At 33.1% G+C, this 13,383-nt stretch overlaps 1 protein-coding gene across 5 annotated transcripts in view; it reads right to left on the bottom strand.

Annotated features, from left to right (window-relative positions):
- Window positions 1–5,192: 5,192 nt before the first annotated feature.
- LOC129810261 (ankyrin-3-like) overlaps window positions 5,193–13,383 on the bottom strand; it is an 81,908-nt gene continuing 73,717 nt past the window's right edge. For 3 of the 5 annotated variants that reach the window (XM_055860601.1, XM_055860603.1, XM_055860604.1), the window contains 3 exons: window positions 11,193–11,352; window positions 5,887–6,767; window positions 5,193–5,749 (listed from right to left, as the gene is read on the bottom strand). In XM_055860601.1, coding sequence (XP_055716576.1) covers window positions 5,718–5,749; window positions 5,887–6,767; window positions 11,193–11,352 — 1,073 coding nt within the window. In that variant the 3' untranslated portion in view covers window positions 5,193–5,717. Of the gene's footprint in view, window positions 6,768–11,192; window positions 11,353–13,383 lie in introns of all 5 variants that reach the window. The other 2 variants (XM_055860602.1, XM_055860605.1) reach the window with 1 other exon arrangement.

Below are 13,383 nucleotides of genomic sequence, written 5' to 3'. Positions count from 1 at the left end.
TTTAATATATCCTTTGTTTTTTTTTATCTGTTACACAGCACCAAAATATAAAATTTTGAATGAATTTCCAAAAAAAAGTTCTTGTGGCTCGGTTAATTTTCTTTCAATTTTTTAAAAAATAATTCTTGCTTCATTATAAATACATTTCTTAAAATCAGTATTACTTGCATTAAATAAAAATTAAAAAAAAAATAAATAAATTTACTATTGTAGATGCTGTTCAACTTCGAAAGAAAATCTTAATTGAACACAATATTGATATAATTCACCATTATCTCTTCTCACACAGGCAAACGTTCGCTTTTTGTGTGTTGTTTGTGTGTGAATTTTCTTTTTTAATATTCAGATTTTTCTGTTTTTGAAAAAACAAAAAAAAAGTAATGAGATTTCAACTCACATTGACTATGTTTATTTTTTATTTAATGATAAGTACACTCAAATACGCGCATCTATTTTATTTTTTAAATTATCTATTTTGCAAACTATTTTTTCCAAATAAATGATCAACAAACACGAATTGCCAAAGATTTTTCATAATTATCTATTAAAACTTATTTTGGTTTCTTTGTTTTTTAAATAAAATTAATATTTTTATTTTATTAAATAGAAAAAAAAAGAAAAAGAAACTTCTATTGATGTAATTTATATTCTTGTAAACTCTCTTATCACTTTGAACTTACCGTATACTCATTAATTGTCTAATATTGCGTTAGAATAAAAAATATTTCTTAGTGAACTTTTGTTTTTAAAGAAATAAAAAAAGAAAATTAGTTACTATGTATTATTATAATTATACAGATATTGAGAGAAAAAAAATTAGTGATTAAAAAAAGGATAAAATGTTAGTAATCTTATATTATTTTTTATTTATTGAAAAGTAGTAATTGTTATTTTGTTTTTTTTTTAGTTAAAAGAATGTTAGTATATTACACAAAGAACACACAATACACAATGCTCTAAAGAAGATTCAAACCACAACTAACAGAATAAGAATGAATTTACTGTGATATGGGGACATGTTTGACTTTTACCAATGGATTATTGTTCTTTTTTTTCTGTGGTTATTAATGCAATTAGCAAATGAACGAGGGAAACCTTAAAAATTCTTCACAACTGAGTACTTTGTTGTGAACTTTGAGGTTGCCCATCGCACAGAATATCTTCTTTTCAATGCATAATGTAGCCTCGAGCGATTGGATTGTCTTCAGTTGAAGGGAATTTTCTTGGCGCTACATCTGAACTATCTTCAGAATTTATTGTTCTACCATAGAGGAGACTGGGGCAAAAAGTCACAAATGGAAAAATTCAAAATTCAATATCATCAAAGATAAAAAAGATAGCAACTTAAAATTTTTCCCAGAGACAGCCTCCGTTGACCTTCTTCAATGTCGTAAGTTTCTTAGAATTCGAACAAGGAATTTAGAAAATAAAAAATATTGAAATTTTTAGCCCTATTTTTGAAATAATTTCCTTGCAGAAGACAACAATTATTACCTACTTATTTTCCAAAATTGATGGATTCTTTGAATACGAAGCCGCTATCTATTTTAGAATTTTACAAAGATTCTTATCTCCTGAAATTCCTTTTATTAAAAATGACCACATGGGGTAAAGAGTATCAAAACGTATGGAGCAAAAAGTAAGAAAAACCGAAGCAATTTCTGAAGTCTCACGGCGAAAAGAAACGTTATTACCATGTCTCGCCGCTTTTTCTTTGCATTGGTCAAACGATTTGCAGTCTTTTGTGTAATTTTTTCTAAAATCAGCTTAAAAAGAGGTTTTCTCGTTCAGATAGAGAAAACGTTGTTTTACAAAGGTGTAGGGTAAATTAAGCTAATTCAAAACCTGCTCCAAATGGAAATTTTTCGCTACTCCAAATGGAAACGTCATTGTTTTCATGATAAATACAGTACTAAATTGCTATAGGGGAATGCGCGCTAACTTCGGACGATTTATGCTTCGCACAAATATTTTTTTTTTCAATGTGTTATAAATGAATTTTTCCCATTATAATATTATATTTCTATAGCTAGTCCAATGCCTCATATTTTCAAGCAAGGGCTATGAGTGAAATCCATAAGGAACATAGAGATAAAATTGAATTGTCCGAAGCTTGAGTCGTCCGAAGGTAGCGCTCTTTCCCCTATTTATATATTTTCTATACCTCAGTTTCATTATTTAGGTTATTTTGCTCCAAATAAAGTGAAAATCCATTCATATTCACAAATTTTAATTTCTTAATTTCTCAGAAAAATTAAAAGTGTATCTTTTCACCATTGAATTTTTCATAGATCAACCATGTTTTCCAATGAAAAACACAATGAGGCGACTGTTGTTTTTTCGTTTTGTTTAACATTTATGTCATATTTCTGGCTACTTTTAGTCAAATTAAGTGTTAATCTTTATTGTTAACGGTACGTGAAGTATTCAAATGAAATAATTAGCCATTTCGTGAACAAAAAGGGTTTTTCTGAAGTGTCTGCAAATGTTTCAATAGGAAATCCCTGAAATATGATTTTTTGGAAAGATTTTCTTATTGTTTTAGATGGGAAAGGAGAAAAGGCCAGGAATGAGAACAAATCCTGCACTCAAGAGCAACTCAACAAAGTTTTGGAAGTCTTTCGTCGCGGTTTCAGTTACACTCTTTGTCTCCAATTAGAAAGTTTCCCTTGTCTCGATTTGGATTAATTTATTTACAATAAAAGCATTTTACGCTTGTGTATTTTTCTTGTATTTAAGAAGTTTTCAAATTATATCTAAAGAATTGCCACTAAACAGTAACATTCTAGAAGAGTCAAGGAGCAAATTTATGTAATCCTCTTCAGAAAAAATATCAACTTAATGTGTTGAATCTTCTGTCAAAGTTAAAGCGTTTGGAAATGGTTTTGAATTAGGACATTTACACTAGATCCCCTAGATGAATAAATTTCCTTTGAAAATATGTTATCTAGGTATTTTTTTTAAATTTACAGAAGCCCGTTACGAAGAAAATCAAATTGTGATAATATCCCATGCCTGGTACTATTTGCCCCAGCATTTTTGAGAATGGTCATAAAATTATTTTTTACAAAACATGCTCGATAAATGTATTTCCTTACAAAATAGAGGAAAATGACTTTCACAAAGTTGTAGGCGCTTGGGTAGCTTGTAAAAAAATAAAATATCCTTTCTGTGACTTTTTGCCCCAGTCTCCCCTAATGTCTTTTTTTTGCATTCTACAACTAACTATGGCTTTGTAAAATCACATGAAGAATTTGGTGGAAGAAGTACTCAAGAAAATTCCCTGTTTTTAAACGAAAGCAAATGACACAGCAAAGCTCAATTGAGGAAGCTTCTAAAAGCTACATTCTTTTACAGAAGCTTGAAGTAATTTTTGTTTTAAAAATAAATAATTTTTCAAAGAAACAAAAAAATGCATGATATTTACATTTCAAGTATTAGCTCTACAGAGGAAATTAAAAAAAATATTGAATCACTGTTAAAAAAAATTATGTGTGAATCAGTAAAAAAACAGATGATATTCAAGTTTAAGACAAAAGATCTACATTTAAGAAAAAATACCGAATAGCTGAATGAGGAATGAGATTAGTTTGAAGTTTTGGGGTATTAGGGCAGAATAACATTGACAATAAAATGCTCGCCGTAGCCTCACCGTATTTCGTTAATTTACACATTTTTATTGGAATTCTTACACAAATTCTGAATTACCGTATTACCTTATCTCATACTCGGTGGCACTAGGTGAAAATAATATAAGAAAATTGAGGAAATAAAACGAAAATTCGATAAACGATGAGGAAGAAAAACAGTACGATTAATTTCTCGTACAGTTTTCTTTGCTTACCGTTTATCGAAAATACGAGAAAATACGGGATAAGGTAATACGGTAATTGAGAATTTGCGCAAGAATTCCAATGAAAATGCGTAAATTAACGAAATACAGTGAGTATTTTACTGTCAATGTGATTCTGCCCTTAATTAGGTATTAAATCACTGAAGAGGGTTGAGTTAAAGTTCTCAACTCTGTTGGATTCTTTTTCTCTGTAAATTGTTTTCAGAGGGGTTCGTGGTTGCAAATTTATAATTCACTTACCTCGGAATTGGATCCCACGTCGATCATCGAGAGGATCACGTTGGAATTGTAGCTCTGGTGTTGATGGTGGTGTCTGTGATGTAATATCTTTTGCAGCTTTAATATTTATGGAGAAGAGAGGATCTGTAAGTAATTACACAAGCGCGAGTGATCCTCCCCCCGCCTCGCTAACCCAAACTTACCTCTTTCAGTGGAAATATCCTGGACAAGATCCTGTTTGATCTTCTCCGTGATATTTTCTTCAGTGAGAATCTTTGTGGTACTGGCAAGATCACGTTGCTTTATCAAATCAACTGTTTGAGCTGCATCACCAATTAGATCATCGACAAAACGCGATGAACTTTCAATGTGCTCAGCAAGTTTTGGCTCAATTGTAACCTTTTCCTGCACAAACGTTGTTGTCTTTCTTGCAACATCAGCTTCCTTTTCCACCTCATCCCGATGCAACTTCTCCAGGAGATTCTCACCATCACGAGCAAGTTCTGTGGCAGTGAAGGTAACAATTTGGGGCTCTTGATCGGCAATTGTGGTGGTTTTTGTCGTTGTAGTGATAACATCACCATCGACCTCTTTCTGTGTCTTCTCCGTCACAGTACTATCATAGTGAATTTTACTGTCAATCTTTGACTCTTGCACAATCTCCTCAAAATCATCTTCCAATCCCTTAACTGTGCTCTTAAATTTATCTTTGAGCTCTCGATCAAATTCAGCTTTATCGAGATCACTCACATCCTTCAAATTGCCCGATTTGAGCTTTATAACTGGCTCAGGAAGCACCACGGGTTTTATAACACTCTCACTTGGGGTTTGTGCCAAAATTTCTGCTTCATGACTAGCTTTTTTGTCCTCAATCAAACTATGACGCTTTATTGTCGTAATTTCCTCCACAATTTCCTTCTTCTGAGTCGACGCTGGGATTTGTCGCTCAACTGACAGTCTCTTCTCAATCTGTTGCCTCCTTTCAGCAACAGATCTCTTCACCATTTCATCCTCATCGGATTCCTCATCTTCAATAATTTTCTCCTCAGCGGAATATTTCATTTCTTCCCGCTCATGGAGTTGTTTCAATCGATGATCTACAAATGAGAAAGATGTTCGCTAATGATGGACACTCCAAGCTATATTCAATTTTATTTTCATTTTCACAAAAAAAAAACCATCTTTTACATTACAATGCTTGTACAGTGTTTTATTTGTTGCATCTTCAGCTCATGTTATGCAGGAAAATGGGAAGTGTTGTATTGTGTGAATCAGGCAGAACAAAAAAATAAACTATAAGCACGATCTACTAACATCAATTTTTAAAAGCACATTTTTTGCAAGTGCTTTATTTTCTTTTAATTACATTCCAGATTTTTTTCTGAGTGTTTATTTATTTTGTGTCGCTAAAAAATAAAATAAAATACTCATAAACAAGCTCAACACATAAGCTTAAATAAAACATTGAACAAAATAAAAGAATCAAACTCATAATACTTAAAAAAAAAAAACGTCATGTTTCTTCTCTATGATATATTGTTCTTGGTAATTCTGTTTCTTTTTTTATTATTATATCTCTGAGCAGTTTTATGTGTTTTTTCTAGCATGATTATATTTTTTTGTAAAATTGTTGTGTGCATGGTTTTTATCCTTTATTGTTGCAATTGTATAAATAAGCTAGACATAGAACAAAAAAAATAATAATTAGAAAATAATAATTAAAAAAAAACACATAGACTGGACTTTTAATTAGCATTTTGGATGCGATCTCTGCGCCTTTTTCTGTCTCTACTTCCAAATTTTCGTCCACTCACCTTCAGTTTGCACCAATTCTTCAATTGATTCGGAATCTTTCATGAGGTCTGACTCTTCATACGGACTCCCATCGAGACTTATGTGACGCTTATGATCCTGCCGATTTGTTTCAATATAGTTAATTTTCATGCACCTCTTGACAATATCATCGCGCTGAATGGCCTTGAGACCATTCTCAAGAATATTCCGATCACTATTCTTCCTCGATAGGTACAGCCTAAGCATTGCTTGTGCCTGTTGAGCCGTACTACTTGGATGTTGTTCAACAATTTCCTCCACTTCCACCTCAGACATCCCAATTTCCGGTGCCAATTTCACCCAATCCTCCCCCAAAAGATTCGACATATCCACAATACGCAAATCACCCATATAATTTGCATTTTCCGGCATTAAACGCTTATACACTTCCGACGAATCAATTCTCCCATCAATACCATCCTCCAGTGATGTCACATAGTCCGGCATTATGTCCTCAGGAAGGACAATATTGAGAATACAAATTGGTTGCTGTGGTGGTTCTCCCTTGGCCACTTTTGGTTCTCGCATAAATAATGCTCTGCCCACAGTATCAGCATGTTGATCCTTAACACGCACCGAAAATGGCAATCTATTCTCCCGGAATGCCTTAAAGGGCAACTGTAGCTGTTCACCGCTCTTTGTCACCGGCACCAAATTACCCGCCATCTCAATATACTGTGACTTCCCCTCAAGCACCTCCACATCTCTACTCTTGGCCACTTCTGTGAAATACTCCTGATGCTCAAGTGTCTTATCCTCCTTGTCATCAGTCATGCAAAAGACTCTAAGTCGAGCTTCAAGGGGATCAACACGCTTGGCAAATACCACAAATTTCGCCATGAATGGTACATGAATTGCCTCTCTGTTGATTTAGAAATAAACACCATTGAATCCCTTTGAGCATTTCATCAGATAGAAAAAAAAATATTTTGAAAGTTGTTCGTAAATGTTTGTGAACTCCTACACTGAGAGAAATCCGAAAATGTTAAAATAACATTTCGGAAATGTTCATTTTACCCTGCATTATTGATCCAAAATCGGTGTAAATATTACCATTTTTAAGTGTATTGGGGGTTAAAGGTACTCTTTTTCCTGTTAATTTTACCCTTAAAAAGGTGTAAAATTAACATTAAAAAATATTGATATATTTTTACAACTAAAAAGTGTTAAAGTTATGAGGAAAAAAAGTTAATCGCACCCTCTTTTTTTCTTAGTGTACTGGAGACTGAAAAGTTGGTAAAAGTTTGTATTTTTGTCACAAACATTGTTCGTAACATGATAATTTGACTAGCATTTTTTGTTCTTTCACAAACATTTGTTCGTAAATGTTCGTAATTACACAAAAAAAGTATTTATAAAATTTTGTCATTTGTTCGTGTGGTTTTGTCAGACAAACGTACGAACAAATGATTGTAAAAAAATAATAAAAAAAATTTAGTCAAGTGATCATGTTAAAGCGTGGAAGCTTTGGAATTTCCCCAACACTTGATATGATTTTGATAGTTTCAACTATTGTTTACTTTATGTTTGTCATTCGTCATTTTTAGTGCATTTCATTAGTTTTATTTTGATACCACTCTTGTTAAAAAATATTGATTTTTGGTTGAGATATCTCAAGAAGATGGAGAGAATCCGACAACAGATAGTTGACATTTACCTACAAAATCCAAATGCGACTTATGCGGAAATAGGAAAACTCACCGGAAAGTCGCTCTCAACAGTCCGAAAGGTAATATTGCGATTCAAGGATACAAAGACGATTGTCCGAAAGCAAGCTGGTGGTAGGAAGCCTGGAATTCAAGACCGTGACATGAAGAAAAGGGTGCTGGGGTACTTTAAGAGGAACCCTTCTCTATCCCTCCGAGATGTGGCCAAAAAGACGGGTATTTCACACGAGGGGAATGTAGGCATGGTTCGCACAGAATGAACCTTCAAACGATGCGAATTTTCTCTTCGTTTGCAAAGAGCTGACTTATCATTTATCATCTCGTTTCACGAGCTTAATAATTATCTATCTTATGGCTAAGAAGTGACGAACTAGCTCTTTGCAAATAAAGAGAAAATTTGCTATGTTTGAAGGTTCACTCTGTGCAAACCATGCCAACATTTCCCTACCTAGTTCTTAAAATTAAGAAGAAAAATGATTTAGTGACTTATAAAGCCCAACCTGCACCTCATCGTACAGATAAGCAACGACAGTCCGCCAAAACAAGGTCCAGAAAGCTGAATGATCACCTTCTTAAAGGTTTTGAAAGATGTGTTTTAATGGACCACGAAACCATCGTCAAAGCCGACTTCCACCAATTGCCTGGACAACAATACTATACGGCAAAGACTCGTACAGGTGTACACAGTAAATATCGATACAAGAACTACACCAAGTTCCCGAAAAAATACTTGGTTTGGATGGTAATTTGCTCGTGTGGTCTTCGAAGTCAAGAATTTTTCATGACCAGGATCATGAACAAAGAGATTTACATCGAAGAGTGTCTCAAGAAACGTCTTCTGCCGCTCTATCGAATCCATGATGTTCCACCATTGTTTTGGCTAGATCTAGCATCAAGCCACTACGCTAAGGATATGATTGCGTGGTTCAACGACAAGAGTCATTTATGTGCAGAAAGAGTTTAATCCGCCTAACACACCGGAACTGCATCCTCTTGAAAACTATTGGGGAATTTTGAAGAAGGATCTCAAAAAAAAGGCTAAACCAACCAAAAGTTTGCCTGATTTCAAGCAAAAATGGAAAAACGTCGTCAGAGCCCGTGAAGAAGAGCTTGCCAAGAACCTGATGAGGGAAATTAAAAAGAACCAGCCATTGGAATAAAGCAAATAAATGGTTTAAAAGAATCAAAATAAAATAACCTTTCCAAATCTGCATTAGGTTTTTTTTTATCTACTGCGACTAAGATTTGAGAGCCATTTTTCCATGGGGAAATTCATTCGATTTCACGCTTTATGAACAGCGTTTGAGAAAAAAGTACAAACATTTACGAATTTGTGTAGGCGGAAGGGAAACGAATTATGGACAGGACCGGAACATCTGCAAACACAACCGATCTCTCTAAGATCTGTATAAACGGATAGCCGACGGTGGTGGAACTGAGCTAGGTTTTTCAGAACAATCTGTCCTTCAAATCTTATGAATCAAACACACAATTTCACCAGAACTTTCGACACTTATCGTGTCTTTCTCAATGGTTCTTGGTTTGTCTTTTCCTTAGGATTTTTGTCACTAATTTCTCTACTTTCTTATGCACCAGTTTATTTTTAATTTGGTCAAATTAGAAAAAAAAAACTGATGCATAAGAAAGTCGCGGAATTGGTGACAAAAATCCTAAGGAAAAGAGCAACCAAAAATCACTGAGGAAGACACGATAAGTTTCGAAAGCTCTGGTGAAATTGTGTGTTTGATTCATAGGATTTGATCAACAGATTCCGATGCCGAATTTGGTCAAATTCAAAAAACTGATGCATAAGAAAGTAAAGGAATTAGTGACAAAAATCCTAAGGAAAAGACAAAGTAAGAATCACTGAGAAAGAAACGATAAGAGTCTAAAGCTCTGGTGAAATTGTGTGTTTGATTCATATGATTTGATCAATAGATTCCGACGCTCACCGGAAGGACAGATTGTCCTGAAATACCTAGCTCTCTAATGATCGGTACCACTCTGACCGGTCTCACAGAAGCATTGCACCTGCGAGAACCGGTTTTCACAGCCACTAGATACAGAAAGAATAGAGAAGGATATATTGAGTAATATGATCTTTATCTACTTATAAATGGAATAGGGGGATTGGGGAGCATTTTTTTTGTATGATACCTAGTGTCACAATTGTTAGAAGCATTTTGTTAGAGTAAGATAGAGTTATTCGGAATAAAGTTTATTTTAGAATTTTGAGATTTGGTTGCTGTTTCAAATGGTAAAAGAGAAAAAGAAAACCACGAAGAAGTACCTTGTACTTATTTGTTGTTTTTTTTCTTCTGTGAGAAAATTTAAGAGTTACAAATTAGACATCATTACAAATTAGAGGGCAAAATTTAGAAAGCGGAACATTTTGGAAAGTGGGACCAAGGAGTGTGGAATGTGGGACACCTCCCTCAAAACTTGATAATAATTAATTATTTTAATTTTCGATCAAGAGGTTATTAATCCTAATTTTGTGATCATTTGAGAAGTAAAAAAATGCAAAAGGCGTTCCTTTACAATCATACAAGAAGAATCTGAAAAATGTATTGCATGCGTGATATTCGTACCTTAACACGGCAGTTGTCATTTTCTCTGTTGTTTAAAAAAGTATCAAAGTCTTTTTCTTGATTCTTCGGCACAATTTGTGAATTATTAATAAGTGCGCAGTGAAAATCGAAGGGCATTACATCCATTTAAAAAGTGAATAAAACTATTTGTGAAATATTAAAGTTAAAAGGAGAGAATAGTGATATAATTTCATGTTGAATTCAAAACTATTATGAAATTTTGGACAAGTTAATTCTGTGAATGATTTTGATGATTTTGTTTTGGTTAAATCTCGTCAACGATGAAGAAAAGGATCGTTAATTATCCGGAGAAATGGCTGCAACTGCAGTAGCAGATGTTAAGAAGGAAATTTCCTGGAGAAAAGCTTCCAAAGCTTTTCAGATTTTGAAAATCAATTTGTATGACAGAGTGGTTAGGAAAAACACCTGTTAAATCTAGACAAAGGTAAAGGGGAACCTCTGCTCTTAAAGCAAGTGGAAAAGGATGTGTTTATGCGAAATTTGCAGAACCTCATTTTGGTGGGATGTCCAGAAAGTTCTTTAGAATTGGGATACCTGAATCGTCACTCAGAGATAAAGAAGAGAAGAGGAAATTCATTCAATGTTCATGTATTATGCAGAAAAAACTTAAAAATTGATTTTCTACATATTCCATATAACATTTTGTCATTAAAATCACTATATCCATCTTTCCAAAAACTTTTGTCTCACTTTCCAAAAACTTTTGTCCATCTTTTCAAAATGTGTTGTTTTCTAGTTTGATTGCATTTTCCAATCAATTGATCAAAATTTTTAATGAAAACTGTTAAGATTCTGTCAGAATATTTTACAAGGTTATCTAATGATACAAAGAAAATGAAAAAAAATAAATATTAGGCTTAAAAATTCATTTGAAATTGAAATTTTTCTTAAGTTTCCCACTTTCCAAAGTTTACCCTACCCTGTAATGGAAATTCACAAAAATTTACGAACAATTTAACGAAATATTTTTTTGTTCAGAGCGCTTCAAAAAAAAAAAAAACCACTAACCTGTATAGCTCCGTTGCCATTTTCGTAGCATCAGCTATATTGCGACAATCCATTAGCCAGAAACGGGCAGAAACTGTTGTTGTAAATGACACACAGTCATTGACAAAGGTAAGCGGTGTTGATCCCGTCACATCCTCCCATTGTGCCCTTGATGGTCCACCTATACGATCCCGCAATTCCACACCAAAAAGAGAGAAGAGAATAGAAGGAAAAATAATTTCCTCAGTATACAAAATTCGTTGATTAGCACGAAAAAAATGTACAAAAATTCAAAAATAAGAATAGGCAAAGGTGGTCTGCTTTTGAATGTTGCTAGCCTTATGTCCTGAACATACGACTGATGCCAAGAAGACGGCTTAAAGTAATTATAATCACAGTAAAGATTTGACTAAATTTCCATCAATTTCTCACTAACTAAGCCGTTTCTCTTCTTAAACCAAGAGATGGATTAGTCAGAAACTGATGGAGCTATGATCTAATCACTATCATTATCTAAAAAATTCATGTCTAATAATTCCATTCTATATTACTCTATTAATAGACTTGAATTTTTGCTTTGAGAACACGAAAGCCAAAAGCAATATTTAAAGTCCGGCAACATTAGAGGGCTGACCACCTTCCCCTATGCACCAAAAGGCGATTTGAAAAGAAAGCAAAAATCAATAGCATAAAAGAAACTAATTTAAACAAAAAGAAAATTATAATAGAGTTATATCTCTAAGAAGACTTGCAAACCAAAAAAGTCAGAAAGTCTTAATAAACTAAAAATAAATCCTAACTGATTGAGAAGATGCATACTTTTGAGTTTTTTTTTTAATTTTTATTTATCGAATTCTAATTTAAAATTTGAAAAAAAATCAAAAAGCGAGATTTTCTGCTAACAATGAAAAGATATTGAGGAAAAGAGAGAAATATAATTTATAATTTTTTTTAACTTTTATTTAGAGGAAACTGGGGCACCATCAATCACGGGGTAGCACCAAACACTCATTTTTATTTCTAAACTAGGGGGAAGTGGGGCACAATTGAAAGTGGAGTACCTTTGAAATTGGGATTTTTCATCTATTTTTAAATAAAATTGAAACTAATCGTGATATAATTTAGCTGCACAAACAGATTGAGAAGTTAAATTACATTACGACATAGCTCAGTTCCACTTAAATATAGGATAAAAATCCTAATTTCAAAGGTGCCCTACTTCCCCCTACTTGGACCTTGGACTATCTCGACCATTTGCTTCAGTGGACAAGCATCCATATAATGACAAGAAATTTCTATAAGGGGAAGTGGAGTACCTTTGAAATTCGGATTTTTCACCTATGTTTAAATGAAACTGAGCCATATCATAATGTAATTTAGTTTCTCAATGTGTTTGTGCAGCTAAATTATATCACGATAAGGCTCTGTTTTACTTAAAAATAGGTGAAAAATGCCAATTTCTAAGGTACCCCATTTACCGAGGTGCCCCATTTCCCCCTGAGTCTTGTCTTCTGAAGTAGAATATTTGATTAAAAAATCGCAGTGTTTGGTGCTACCCCTTGTTTGGTAGTGCCCCAGTTTTCCTATATATATTTTTTTAATAAAGACAAATAAATTCTGAATATATTCATTTTTAATGAAACCATTACTATCAACCTTTAAAAAAAAGTCTACAAAAAAATTATGTAGAAAAGCATGCGATTATTTAACATTTTTAATTAAATAATTCGTCATTTTTAAAACTTGATGTAAGTCTTTTCTTCCTCAATCACTTAAAAGAAATACATATTAAAAGAAAACTTAGGAATTCTGGTCAATTGAAAGCTCAAGATCAATAAAAGAATTTTGAAAAACTTTTTCATTTAGTAAAACCGAATTTTTAGTTAGCATCTTCATCCATTTTCACTACAAAAATTTTCTACAAAATCTAATTGTTGTCACCAAACTAAACTTAAGTTTAAAAGTATTTAATGGCAAAAAGATGACATATTGTTGATTTGTGTGCAAGAGGACAGATGAGAAATGTAACACAAAATGAATAATATTTTGAATGATTTGAAAAGACCACAACAAAATAGCTATAAACAAATAATTAATAAATTAATGAGTAATTCACGAAGAAAATGATAAAGGAGAAAAGGAAAAAAATAGCCAGTCACTGGAGATCACTCTTTTTTGTAAGCTTCTAGATAACTTCTTTTACAAAATCTTT

The sequence above is a fragment of the Phlebotomus papatasi genome, chromosome 1, assembly GCF_024763615.1.
Source record: "Phlebotomus papatasi isolate M1 chromosome 1, Ppap_2.1, whole genome shotgun sequence".
Lineage (NCBI taxonomy): Eukaryota > Metazoa > Arthropoda > Insecta > Diptera > Psychodidae > Phlebotomus > Phlebotomus papatasi.
The sequence above is the reverse complement of the archived record's forward strand: the minus strand, read 5'-3'. Positions and strand labels throughout refer to the sequence as shown.